Raw genomic sequence first — 12,266 nt, 5'->3', positions numbered from 1 at the left:
TAAGGGGAGGGGGGCTTAATCCCAACAGGGGGAGGGGTGTCCCCAGCTGCCCTCCGGGCCAGCCCCTGCTCTGAGGGGCGTCTGGTGTCTCACCGCCCCTGTCGTGGGCCACAGAGTGAGACTGGCGGCTGTGTGTTGAACTTCGGGCCCCGCGGAAACAGCATAGTCACCATCCCTCGGGAGCGCCTGCAAGCTGGAGTAGAGTACACCTTCAACCTGACCGTGTGGAAGGCTGGCCGGAAGGAGGAAGCCACCAACCAGACGGTGGGTGCCGACTACCCTCGGCCATCACCCAGGAAAGTGGATCCATAGGCCTGCAGTGGGTGGGGTGCCGCCAGGAAGGGCTGAGTGCACAGGGCCTGGAGAGTGGGGACAGCCGGCCCAGAGGGAGCATCCGGGGAGGTAGGAGCTTGGAGCAGTGTCCCTCCTGACTGGGCTGTGAAGTGGACCCCCTCTGGCCCAGGTGGCAGGAACCTCAGACAGGGTTGTGTAGAACGCAGCGTCCTCCACGTGTGCCTTGATAAGTGAGCACACAGCAAGTACCTCGTGCATGCCAGGCCCAAGCCAGGCACTGGATACTGCAGAAAAAATAAGTCCCCTGTGGTCTCCTCTCCTTTAGATGACCCCTGCCCTCAGAATGGGAGACCTAAACCCAGATGAATGCACTGGGTGAGGGCCAAGCCCGCTGTCCCTTGGGAACTTGGACTTTGTGCTATGCAGTTGGCAGGGCTTACAGGGGCACTTTCTCATCTGGGGCAAAAGCACAGGGAGAGGGAGAGACCACCCTGGGTAGATTTGGGGTCGGCCTCAGAAGCAGAGATCCTATCTCAGGGCACAGCCTCCCCATAATCCCACCCCATCCGCAGGTGCTCATCAGGAGTGGCCAGGTGCCCATAGTGTCCTTGGAGTGTGTGTCCTGCAAGGCACAGGGGGTGTATGCAGTGAGCCGCAGCTCCTACGTGTACTTGGAGGGCCGCTGCGACAACTGCAGTGGGGGCGCCAAGAGAGGGGTGAGCTGGGTGGGCCTGGGGCGGGAGCAGGGCTGGGGTGGGCAGGGCTTGTCTGAGCCCTGGAGGTGACGACAGCAGCAGCAGCCCTGCCCCTGAGTGCCCATCTGCACCCCACAGCTCTGGGCTGCACGCACCTTCAGCAACCAGACACTGGTGCTGGACGAGACCACCACGTCCACAGGCAGCACTGGCATGCGGCTGGTGGTGCGGCGCGGCGTTCTGCGGGATGGCGAGGGCTACACGTTCACGCTCACAGTGCTGGGCAGCTCTGGCCAGGAGGAGGGCTGCGCCTCCATCCACCTCTCCCCCAACCGCCCTCCGCTGGGGGGTTCCTGCCACCTCTTCCCACTGGATGCCGTGCACGCCCTCACCACCAAGGTGCACTTCAAGTGCACGGGTGAGTGTGGCCAGGTTGGGGAGGCGGGGGGCCACGGTGATGCTCATGGAGGGACTGAGGTGACCGTGTTGTGGCCCGTAGGCTGGCAGGATGCAGAGGATGCAGGCGCCCCTCTGGTGTACGCCCTGCTGCTGCAGCGGTGTCGCCAGGGCCACTGTGAGGAATTCTGTGTCTACAAGGGCAGTCTCTCCACCTACGGGGCTGTGCTGCCACCTGGCTTCACACCCCACTTTGAAGTGGGCCTGGCCGTGGTGGTGCAGGACCAGCTGGGTGCTGCTGTGGTCGCTCTTAACAGGTAAGCAGGGCCCTTGGTAACGGGGCCTGAAGGGTGGGAGCAGGGTGGCTGGCTGTTTACCCATGGCCTCTCTGTGTAGGTCTCTGGCCATCACCCTGCCAGAGCCCCTGGGTGATTCCCTGGGTGGCCCCCCGGACCTTACATCCTGGCTGCACAGCCTCACGGAGAGCATGCTGCCCAAGCTGCTGAAACAGGCTGACCCACAGCACGTCCTCGAGTACTCACTGGCCCTCATCACTGTGCTCAATGAGGTCAGTTCGCTGGGGGAGTCTGCCCTCAGTGGGTGGGCACTGACTCAGAACAATACTTTTACTGGGTCCTTGCATTCTTGTAAAGGGCTTTCCCCTGGCTCCTGACAGACAAGAATCCCTTGAAATGACTTCTGCTCAGTTGGTTAGAGCATCATCCCAATACACCAAGACTGCAGGTTCGATCCCTAGTCAGGGCATAAACAAGAAGCAACCAATCAGTGCATAAATAAGGGGAACAACAAATTGATGTTTGTCTTTCTCTCTTCCTCTCTCTCTAAAATTAAAAATATATAAATAAATAGCCCTGGCCGGGTGGCTAAGTTAGTTACAGCGTCATCCTGTACACCAGCACGGTTGTGGGTTTGACCCCTGGCAGGGCGCGTCCCTAGATCGAATGCTCAACCTCAGTCGGGGTGCGTATGGGGGTCATCCAGTCCATATTTCTCTCTCACATCCATGTTTCTCTCCGTCTCTCAAACCAATACACTGTCCTCAGGTGAGGATTTAAAAAAAGGAAAAAAAAAAGACCTCTGCTCTCAGCAGACCCCTCCATGGTCCCTCCTGTGCCAGACTTGTCTGACTTGCCTCTCCCTGTGCCCCAGACTTTCTTGAGGGCCTGGGAAAGCCCCCTTTTGCCCTTAAAGAGACAGAGTTTGGGCCCCGGCTGGTGTAGCTCAGTGGATTGAGCACGGGCCTGTGAACCAGACAATCGAGGTTCGATTCCCAGTCAGGGAACATTCCTGGGTTGCAGGCCAGTTCCCTGCAGGCCAATTCCCAGCAGGGGATGCATGAAAGGCAACCATACATTGATGAAAAAAAAAAGAGAGTTTGGGTCACTGAACACATTATGCAGTGCCTGGGGTGGCCTGTGCTGTGTCCAGCCGTGTGCCTGCTAGGGCTGCCTGTTGTCCACTGCCCACTGATGGCCACCTTGTGCCCACTCCCACAGTATGAGCAGGGCCTGGCCATGGTGGCAGAGCTGGACTCCAGGTGGCAGCTGCATGCCCAGATACGCAAGAACATTACAGAGACCCTGGTCTCCCTGAGGGTCAACACTGTGGATGACATCCAACAGATCACGGCGGTGCTGGCTCAGTGCATGGTAGGCTGGGACCCAGGCTTAGGAGCAGCCCAGGTAGGCAGAGGGGTGACATGAAGAGGCCTTCCTGTGCCTTTTACCTCCAGCCTGTGGTCACACCTGACTTGTCTCTCCAGCCCTGAGAGGCTGCTCACCACTTCACCCAGGAGCCGGGAAGTGCTGGGCACGGTGCCCATGAGGTTGGGTTCACTATATCCGGGGGGCAGGGGATTGCTACAGAAGCCTCAGCAGAAGAGAAAGGAGCAAAGAGCCTTCTGGGTGGGGGTTGCCTTGTCTACCATCTGGCATCTGTGGCTATGTGTGTGCCCGGGGTCAGCCAGTAGGTCCATATCACCTTGGACTTTGCTTGTAGGTAGGGAAGGGCCGCAGAAGGGTTCCAGCAGGGAGGCACATGGGGGAGGCTACACTGGGGTGGTTCAGAGGGACAGAATGGGGGCGGGGGGCCGTGGTCATGGGAGCCGCCCCGGAATCATGGTGAATGGAATGGAGCTGCGCTGAGTGAGGGGCAGAAGGGGGCGCCACCAGGCTGCAGTGAGACTGGACCCAGTGCCCGGATTCCCCGCAGGTGTCCAGCCGGGAGCCTGTGTGCCGCTCGTGCCTGAAGAAGACACTGCACAAGCTGGAGGCCATGATGCGTGTCCTGCAGGCGGAGACCACTGCGGGCACTGGGACGCCCACCGCCATTGCCGACAGCATCCTCAACATTACAGGTGCCGGCTGGGTCCTGGGGGCACATGGCACTTCCCCCTCCTTCCATCGCTTTGCCCCCCTTCCTCTTCTCCAGTTCTCTCCCCCAACCCCTCCTCTCATTCCTCCCCCCATTTCTCTCCTACCAACCTCTCCTCCAATACCCCGCCTCTCCTCTCATGCCCCCCATCTGCAGGTGACCTCATCCACCTGGCCAGCTCAGACGTGCCGGACCTGCAGCCCTCAGAGCTGGGGGCTGAGTCACCTTCACTGATGGTGGCATCCAGGGCCTATCACCTGTCATCGGCCCTCATGTACATCCTCATGCGCTCCCGTGTGCTCAATGAAGAGCCCCTGACCTTGGCGGGCGAGGAGATTGTGGCACAGGGCAAGCGCTCAGACCCGCTGAGCCTGCTGTGCCAGGGCAACGCCTCGGGCCCTGGCTGCCACTTCTCCATCCCTGCCGCCTTCAGCGGGGCCCTGTCTAACCTCAGCGACGTGGTGCAGCTCATCTTCCTTGTTGACTCCAACCCCTTTCCCTTCGGCTACATAAGCAACTATACTGTCTCTACCAAGGTGGCGTCCATGGCCTTCCAGACACAGGCTGGTGCCCAGATCCCCATTGGGCGGCTGGCCTCAGAGCGCGCCATCACCGTGAAGGTGCCCAACAGCACCAGCCAGGCTGTTCCCGGCCACCGCATCCCTGCTGCTTCCGCCATCGTCCCACCCAGGGCCTCAGTGGGCACCGTGGTTACCCCCGACCGCAGCAAACCCGAGGCTGGGCTGCACCTGCAGCTCATCTACACGGTGCTAAATGGTGGGTGCCGTGGGCCGGGCACTGTGCTGTGGGTGAACCAGGGAGGGGCAGGTGCCGTCTTCCAGCGTGGAGGTTCCTCCGGCTTCTGCAGCAGGGAGGGTTTGCGGGTTCTCAGGGGTGCGCCCAGGAGGGCAGGCGTCCAACCCCACATGTGCCGCCCCTAGAGCACTACCTGCCCGAGGAGCCGGAGCCCTATCTGGCCGCCTACCTGCACTCGGCCCCCTGGCCCAATGAGCACAACTGCTCGGCCAGCAGGAAGATCAGCCTGGAGGCACTGGCAGGCGAGGACCACAAGCCCTACACCTTTTTCATCGCCCCTGGGTGAGGAGCTGCAAGTGGCCTGTGTGCGGAGTGGTCGGGTCTGACAAATCAGTTCGAGACTCGTCGGCATGGCCGGGGCCGGCCTCTGAGGGCAAGCCGTGCATGCCAAGGCTGTGTGGGGCCCCTGTGGGAGCAAGTGTGCAGCAGAGGGACTGGGGAGAAGCCAGGCGTGGCCGCGCACGGTGAGCGTGGCTGTAGCTGAGAACACTGCCCGGACGTGGGGCCAGGGCCTTGGCAGCGTGTGGCTGTGACACTGCCCCCTGCTTCTCCCAGGACCGGAGACCTGGGCGGAAGTTACTACTTGAACCTGACCAGCCACTTCCGCTGGTCTGCTCTGGAAGTGTCTGTGGGCCTGTACACGTCCCTGTGCCAGTACTTCAGTGAGAAGGAGATGATTTGGCGGACGGAGGGGCTCGTGCCCCTGGAGGAGACCTCGCCCAGCCAGGCTGTCTGCCTCACGCGCCACCTCACTGCCTTCGGAGCCAGCCTCTTTGTGCCCCCCAGCCACGTCCACTTTGTCTTCCCTGTGAGTGGAACTGTGGTCCCGAGCAGTGGGGAGGCCCCGGCTCCATCCTGAGACAGGCAAGTGCCGTGCTTCCTGGGCCTGATGGGTCTGTCTCCCCAGGAGCCGGCCTTGGACATGAACTACATCGTCCTGCTGACGTGTGCCATGTGCCTGGTGACTTATGTGGTAATGACTGTGATCCTGCGTAAGCTGGACCAGCTGGACATTAGCCGGGTCCGCGTCATCCCTTTCTGCGGGAAGGGGGGCCGCTTCAAGTACGAGATCCTGGTCAAGACTGGCTGGGGCCGAGGTTCAGGTGAGGGGAGGGCTCTTCTTCCGTCTCTCAGGCCACCTTCCCCAGTAGTGGTCATCATGACAGGTGACACGAAACGAGGACTCACTTTACCAAACGCCCTGCGAAGTAGTAGCTTCCCAGACCTCGCGGTGACCCGTGGTCCTTCCTGAGAATGAGGACGTCCCCTGTGCAGAGCAGGTGCTGGTGCCCCGTCTCACCGCACGGCTGCGCGGACCTCCTAGTGGGCACGGGCTGCGAGAGCGAGCTTCAGGGTTGGTGGGGGAAGCAGCTATTCAATGGTAATCGATTACCGTGAAAGCAAGAAAGATGATTTCTAAGACGTCAAAAGCCATTGTTTACAAACATGTAGTTAGCACAGTGTAACTTGAAACTTCTGGTTAGTACAGCATACTTAAAACGTTAGAGTGTAGTTAGCACAGTGTAACTTGAAACTTCTGGTTAGTACAGCATACTTAAAACGTTAGACGCACTGGGGATTAAAGTGTTTTATTTCTTTGCGAAGAATTTTGCAAGGATAGTTTGAACAGTGTTCTCTCAGGTGGCCCATGATGCGAGTGAACGTCTTTGCTGTGCCTGGGCAAATTGCCAGTCCCGACAGTTGTTGTTTGTGCCCTGCCTGTCTTGAAACACCTTGGAGAGCTCTTTTAACACGAAGCTTTTGCTGGCATCAGTTGCTCCGTGACATCTTCATCCATTTTATCACAGCCACTGTCCTTATTTGTGCTAGTAAGGTTGTCACTGATGGCTTTTCTAGAGTCTCTTTGGTTGCTTTTTCAGTAGTTTACCTTTATTAAAAAATATATTTATTTAGCCCTGGCTGGTGTAGCTCAGTGGATTGAGTGTGGGCCTGTGAACCACATGATCGCAGTTCGATTCCCAGTCAGGGCACATGCCTGGGTTGCAGGCCAGTTCCCAGCAGGGGACTCATGAGAGGCAACCATACATTGATATCTCTCTCCCTCTCTCCTTCCGTTCCCCTCTAAAGATAAATAAGTAAAGTCTTTAAAAATATATTTATTTATTTATTTTTAGAGAGAGGGGAAGGGAGGGAGAGAAGCATCAGTGTGTGGTTGCCTCTCGCACACCCCCTGCTGGGGACCTGGCCCGCAACCCAGCCACATGCCCTGACTGGGGATCGAAGCAGTGACCTCTCAGTCCACAGGCCAGTGCTCAGTCTACTGAGCCACACCGGCCAGGGATGTGGTTTGTTTACGTTTGATTCAGATTTCATGTCCAACATTGCCAGTTTTCCTATCTTTGCTGTGCTTTCATCTTCACTGGCCCGTAGGCCCCTTCGACGGCCCATTCGTGTGAAACACCACCTGGGTTTACCTCTGGGAGACGGCAGCACCCCTGCACGCCCGGTGGTCTGTGGGAATGGGGGGGCGCACAGTGACTTGTCGTCCGTAGGCCCTGGAGTGAGGGACGTGACTGGTCGCTGATGAGGCTGTGCATCCCTAGTTACACAGTGGACAGAGAGCCAGCAGCCCAGTTTATATTTTACACAGTGACAGTTAACATACCACCATAACAGACATGAATTGTATCGTTGGGAGCTGTGTTTATTTAACAAATTTAGGTAACAGATTTGCGTTTGAGAGCTGAGCAGAGTGAGGACTGCCTGTGCTTGAATGAAGGAAAACAGAAGAAAAAAATTTCTGGGGTCCCATGTCTGGTGGGCAGCAAACCCAGAGTCCTGCTCCCTGTCCTTTCCTCCCCCAGGTACCACAGCGCACGTGGGCATCATGCTGTACGGGGCAGACAGCCGGAGTGGCCACCGGCACCTGGATGGGGACAGGGTCTTCCACCGCAACAGCCTGGACATCTTCCAGATCGCCACCCCTCACAGCCTGGGCCGCGTGTGGAAGATCCGAGTGTGGCACGACAACAAAGGTCTGGGTGGGCGCCTGCCGCTGGCCGCCTCTCCGCCCTGCCCGTCTGTAGCCCCGGAGCCCTGACCCAGCCCCTGCCCCCTCTGCAGGGCTCAGCCCCGCCTGGTTCCTGCAGCATGTCATCGTCAGGGACCTGCAGACCGCTCGCAGCACTTTCTTTTTGGTCAATGACTGGCTGTCGGTGGAGACTGAGGCTAATGGGGGACTGGTGGAGAAGGAGGTGCTGGCAGCAAGTAAGGCCCAGCCCCTGTTCAGGCCCGTAGAATGGAGGAGACGCCAGGGCCCCTGGCCTCCTGAAGCCCCTCCTGTGCCCTTTCTGTAGGTGATGCAGCCCTTCGGCGGTTCCAGCGCCTCCTGGTGGCTGAGCTCCAGCGTGGCTTCTTTGACAAGCACATCTGGCTCTCCATATGGGACCGGCCACCTCGAAGCCGCTTCACCCGAGTCCAGCGGGCCACCTGCTGTGTTCTCCTCATCTGCCTCTTCCTTGGTGCCAATGCTGTGTGGTATGGGGTCGTGGGAGACGCTGCCTACAGGTGGGTGCCTGCTGGGGTTCAGGTGTGCTCCCTGTGCCCAGTCCCTCCTGTTCCCCAGCCCAGCCTGACCCAGTTAGGTCTCTCCTCTCCTGCCACACAGCTCGGGGCCTGTGTCCAGTCTGATCCCGCCGAGTGCTGACACAATTGCCGTTGGCCTGGTGTCCAGTGTGGTTGTCTACCCCATCTACCTGGTTATCCTGTTCCTCTTCCGGATGTCCCGGAGCAAGGTGGGCTGGGGACCTTGGCGCCCTGGAGGGTAGACCCTCATTTCCTCTGCGAAGGGCTGTGCTGTCCAGTTTGTCCAGTGTGGCAGCTGAAGAGGGAAAATCAGAAGGCCTTTCGCTAGAGAAAAAAGAAAGTCAGATTGTTGAGGCTGCCCATGAGTGAGGGGCTGTCACTAACTAATGGCGCAGAAATGGACAGATCCGATAGGGAGTCCCGTGCGTGGCCGTGGGCCAGCCCACTGGTAACTCAGAAGAAACCAACAAGTTCCTAGAAGGACCAACCACCAGAACTGACTCGAGGAGGAACAGAAAATCTGAGCAGGCCTGTAGCAAGTAAGGAGGTCGAACTAATTATTTAAAACCTCTCATGAGGAAAAGCCCAGACGGCCTCACTAGTGATTACACCAAGTAGTCGCAGAAGAATCAGCGCTTCTTCCCAGACTCAAAAGACATGCAGGGGAGAAAGCACTTCCGAGCCCACCCGCAAGGCCAGCACTGCCCGACAGCACAGCTCCCCAAGGGCGTCACAAGGAGAGGGAACCACAGCCCACTCTCCCTTAGGAATATGTGGCGAACATCCTCAACAAAATAGCACATCGGCCCTGGCTGGTGTGCCTCAGTGGACTGAATGCTGGCCTGGGAACCAAAGGATCGCCAGTTCAATTCCCAGTCAGGGCACATGCCTGGGTTGGGGGCCAGGTCCCCAGTAGGGGGCACATGAGAGGCAGCCACCCATGGATGTTTCTTTCCCTTTCTCCCTCCCTTCCCCTCTCTCTAAAAATAAATAAACAATTTAAAAAAAATAGCAACTCATCAAAATCAAATCCAGCGACTCATCAGACAGAACTATATACATGTGACCAAGAGCGATGTACCCTGGGAATCCAATGCAGTGATATTAGCCACAGGCAGCTGTTTATGTGTGTATTTAAATTAATTAAACATAAATAAAATCAGTACCTCAGTTCCTCAGTTGCACCAGCCACGTTTAAAGTGCTGCTCTGCACTGTGTCGCTAGCGGCCACCGTGACAGTGCAGATACGGAATGTGTGCGTGACTCCAGGACATCCTCTAGGAAAACGCTAGCCTGGACTCTGCCCACTCGAAGGGTGCGTGCCCCATGGAGCGGGGGCCGGGACTGCCCCCGCTGACTGCCTGCCTCTCCCTGCAGGTGGCCGGGCCCCCGAAGCCCACTCCGACAGGGCAGCAGGTCCTGGACATGGAGAGCTACCTGGACTCTTCTGTGCTGGACAGCTCCTTCTTCACCTTGCCTGGGCTCCGAGCCGAGGTGAGGACCCCAGAGGGGCTGTGCCTGGGTTGGAGGGTCCCACGGCCTCTGGGCAGCCCAGAGTCTCAGGCTCTCTCTGTGTGTCTCAACAGGCCTTTACTGGACAAATGAAAAGTGACTTGTTTCTGGATGATTCCAAAAGGTGGGGGTCCCCAGAGAAAGAGTGAGCCTCACACGGGCCAGCCGCACACGTGCCGCATCCCGGTGTCTGCGCTGCGCCGGGGGCGTGCTTGCTGAGAAGCCCTGCGTGTATGGGCGTGACTGCGTGTGCAGATGCGTTCCCTGGGGCCCCTTGCTGACTTCTGTCATTCACAGCCTGGTGTGCTGGCCATCCAGTGAGGGCACACTCAGTTGGCCAGACTTGCTAAGCGACTCATCCATCATGGGCAGCACCCTGCAGCGGCTGGCACAGGGTCGGATGGGCCACATTCTGGGCGCGGAGGAGGACGGTCTCTCCCTGGTCAGCCCCTCCTCGCCTGCCAAATACTTTTCAGCTTCAGGTGAGCAGGCCTGGGGAGGTACCCACAGGTTCTCTTCAAGAGGGTTCGGAGGCTCAGGGCGGGAGCAGCCCACACCCTCCCTGACACGTTCTGCTTTCTCTAGACGAGGACCTGATCCGGCAGATCTTGGCCGAAGGGGTCAGCAGCCTGGCTGCCACCCAGGACGCGCAAGTGGAAGCAGACCTGCCCACTGGCCTGTGAGTGCCCGGCTCACGGGGGTGGGGGCATGTTTGGGGACCCAGGCCAAGAAGTCCTGCCTGTTGCATGGCACTGGCCTCTTGTTGTCCAGACCTGTGTCCCCAGTGTGGAGCTGGAGTGACACCCTTTGTCCTCTGAGACCCTCCCCTGTCGAAGGGGTTTTGTGGGTCAGCCATGGCCTAGCAAATGTTCCCTGAGTGAAGGACATTCGAGGAACAGAAAGGGCGGCTGTGGTGAGGGATCACTGGCAGGTTTTTAAATATCCAATTTTTTCCTTTTGAGACTATTCTGATTTTATGTTTCTTAGAATTGCTCATTACTAACAAGATTCATTAGGAATTAGCTTCTTTCCTCATGTACGTTATTCTAATATCCACGTTTCCATTACTTTGAACTCTTCTAATTTTCAAGCAACCAAACATTGCTGAGATGCACACAGTGACCCCGCACACAGAGAAAAGGGGAAGTTTCTCTAGTAATTTTATGACATGATAGCATTTTTAAGAAGAAATTGCCAGTTGATTAAATACTACGGCATAGTGAGATCTTGGGGTAGTAATTATAAGCTGAGCACCCCAAATATCTCCAGCCCACACTCTTCCTGATCCATCGACCGTATGCCTAACAGCTCTCCCCTCCTCATGGATATTTGGGGCGCAGCGTAGACGCAGACCGAACAGCCTACTCAGCGCACTCATTTCTCCCACTGAGACATTTCCATCCCCCAGACCCGAATCCTGCACCCTTGCACCCTCCCTCACACAGCCTTCTCTCCATCGCGCTTGCACCTTCCATCCGAGCGCCATCTTTGGACCAGGGCCACTTCAGCATAGTCCTGTTGCTCCACCTGCAACAGAGAGAGCCTGCTCCCCGAGGCGGGCCCTGTCCCCACGCTTCGGGGGCGCTGGCCAGCTGTGGCTGTGTACTGGCTTCCCCCAAACTCACAGCTCAGGGCAGCTCAGACCGCAGGCGTCTTGCTGTGCCCTGCAAGGCCACGCTTCTCCCCGTGGGGGCCTCACCACTGAGCTGCTCAAGCGTCCTCGCAGTGTGGTGGCCAGTGTCCCCATAGCCGGGCATCCAAGAGACCAAGGCAGAAGCCAGTTTCCTTGACGGCCCAGCCCCGTTAGTCCTGCATTTTCATTCCACAGTATCCTCTTGGTTCCTCCATGGGAGGAAACCAGGCAGAGGTGTGATGCCGGGAGGGAAGTGTCATTGGGGCATCTTGGAGGCGACCCAGCAGGACTGGGCACACTCCTCACGTGCTCCACCAGCTGTACGCAGTTCGGCCCCAGCCTCTTCAGGCCCTGTCCTGCCAATGTCCCTCTGTCACCCACTTCCCTTCAGCTATAGCATCCCTCGCCTTGCTGCCTCCACCTTTATATCTGCTGCCCCCTCTGCCTAGGCTGCTTCTCCACAAGACAAGAGCCTCCTGGTCTACTTTCTTCGGGTCTTCACTCAAAGCTACCTAATCGGAACCTTCCTTGCTGCCTTGATGCAAAAAGAGTACGGTACACACACGTGCGTGCACGTGCTGACCCGGCCTCTGTCTCCTGCCTGCTTCCTGTGCGTTAAGCTGTACTCATGCCCACTGTGTGCGTCCCACACTGTGTGTGCGCATTACAAGTGTACAGACTTTGTGCATTTTCCCAGCACCTGGAACAGGGCCTGGCCTTTACTAGGGGTTGACATACTTGTTGAGAACTGAAGGAATCAGTGAATGCTACCCAATTCCAGACATGTCTTTGCCGACACACAGCATAGAGTCGAATGTAAATTCTACGTGTATGCTATGCTGTACCCTCCATATGCCCTGGCACAACATTTTCATAGGCCCATGTAAAATATAAACATGCGCATATAGAAAGACGACTAGAAATAACTATTAACACTGCTATTCTTGCATGATGGAAGTGCTGGTACTGTCTGTTTGTTT

The 12,266-nt window shown here is 57.7% G+C and overlaps 1 protein-coding gene across 4 annotated transcripts in view; it reads left to right on the top strand.

Annotated features, from left to right (window-relative positions):
- The window catches only part of PKD1 (polycystin 1, transient receptor potential channel interacting), a 46,321-nt gene that overhangs the window by 26,887 nt on the left and 7,168 nt on the right, over positions 1 to 12,266 (top strand). For 3 of the 4 annotated variants that reach the window (XM_037157260.2, XM_037157259.2, XM_037157262.2), the window contains exons 16-34: positions 115 to 264; positions 867 to 1,010; positions 1,128 to 1,407; positions 1,489 to 1,702; positions 1,782 to 1,953; positions 2,903 to 3,055; positions 3,618 to 3,762; positions 3,936 to 4,556; positions 4,721 to 4,877; positions 5,151 to 5,403; positions 5,503 to 5,698; positions 7,421 to 7,591; positions 7,680 to 7,823; positions 7,913 to 8,123; positions 8,224 to 8,350; positions 9,519 to 9,635; positions 9,728 to 9,777; positions 9,951 to 10,135; positions 10,239 to 10,332. In XM_037157260.2, the coding sequence (XP_037013155.2) occupies positions 115 to 264; positions 867 to 1,010; positions 1,128 to 1,407; positions 1,489 to 1,702; positions 1,782 to 1,953; positions 2,903 to 3,055; positions 3,618 to 3,762; positions 3,936 to 4,556; positions 4,721 to 4,877; positions 5,151 to 5,403; positions 5,503 to 5,698; positions 7,421 to 7,591; positions 7,680 to 7,823; positions 7,913 to 8,123; positions 8,224 to 8,350; positions 9,519 to 9,635; positions 9,728 to 9,777; positions 9,951 to 10,135; positions 10,239 to 10,332 (3,584 nt within the window). The remainder of the gene's footprint in view (positions 1 to 114; positions 265 to 866; positions 1,011 to 1,127; positions 1,408 to 1,488; positions 1,703 to 1,781; positions 1,954 to 2,902; positions 3,056 to 3,617; positions 3,763 to 3,935; positions 4,557 to 4,720; positions 4,878 to 5,150; positions 5,404 to 5,502; positions 5,699 to 7,420; positions 7,592 to 7,679; positions 7,824 to 7,912; positions 8,124 to 8,223; positions 8,351 to 9,518; positions 9,636 to 9,727; positions 9,778 to 9,950; positions 10,136 to 10,238; positions 10,333 to 12,266) is intronic. The other variant, XM_037157261.2, reaches the window with a different exon arrangement.

Source organism: Artibeus jamaicensis, unplaced genomic scaffold (assembly GCF_021234435.1).
Source record: "Artibeus jamaicensis isolate MK-2021 breed Jamaican fruit bat unplaced genomic scaffold, CSHL_Jam_final contig_700, whole genome shotgun sequence".
Taxonomy (NCBI): domain Eukaryota; kingdom Metazoa; phylum Chordata; class Mammalia; order Chiroptera; family Phyllostomidae; genus Artibeus; species Artibeus jamaicensis.
Note: the sequence above shows the minus strand (reverse complement) of the source record. Positions and strands in the feature narration are given on the sequence as shown.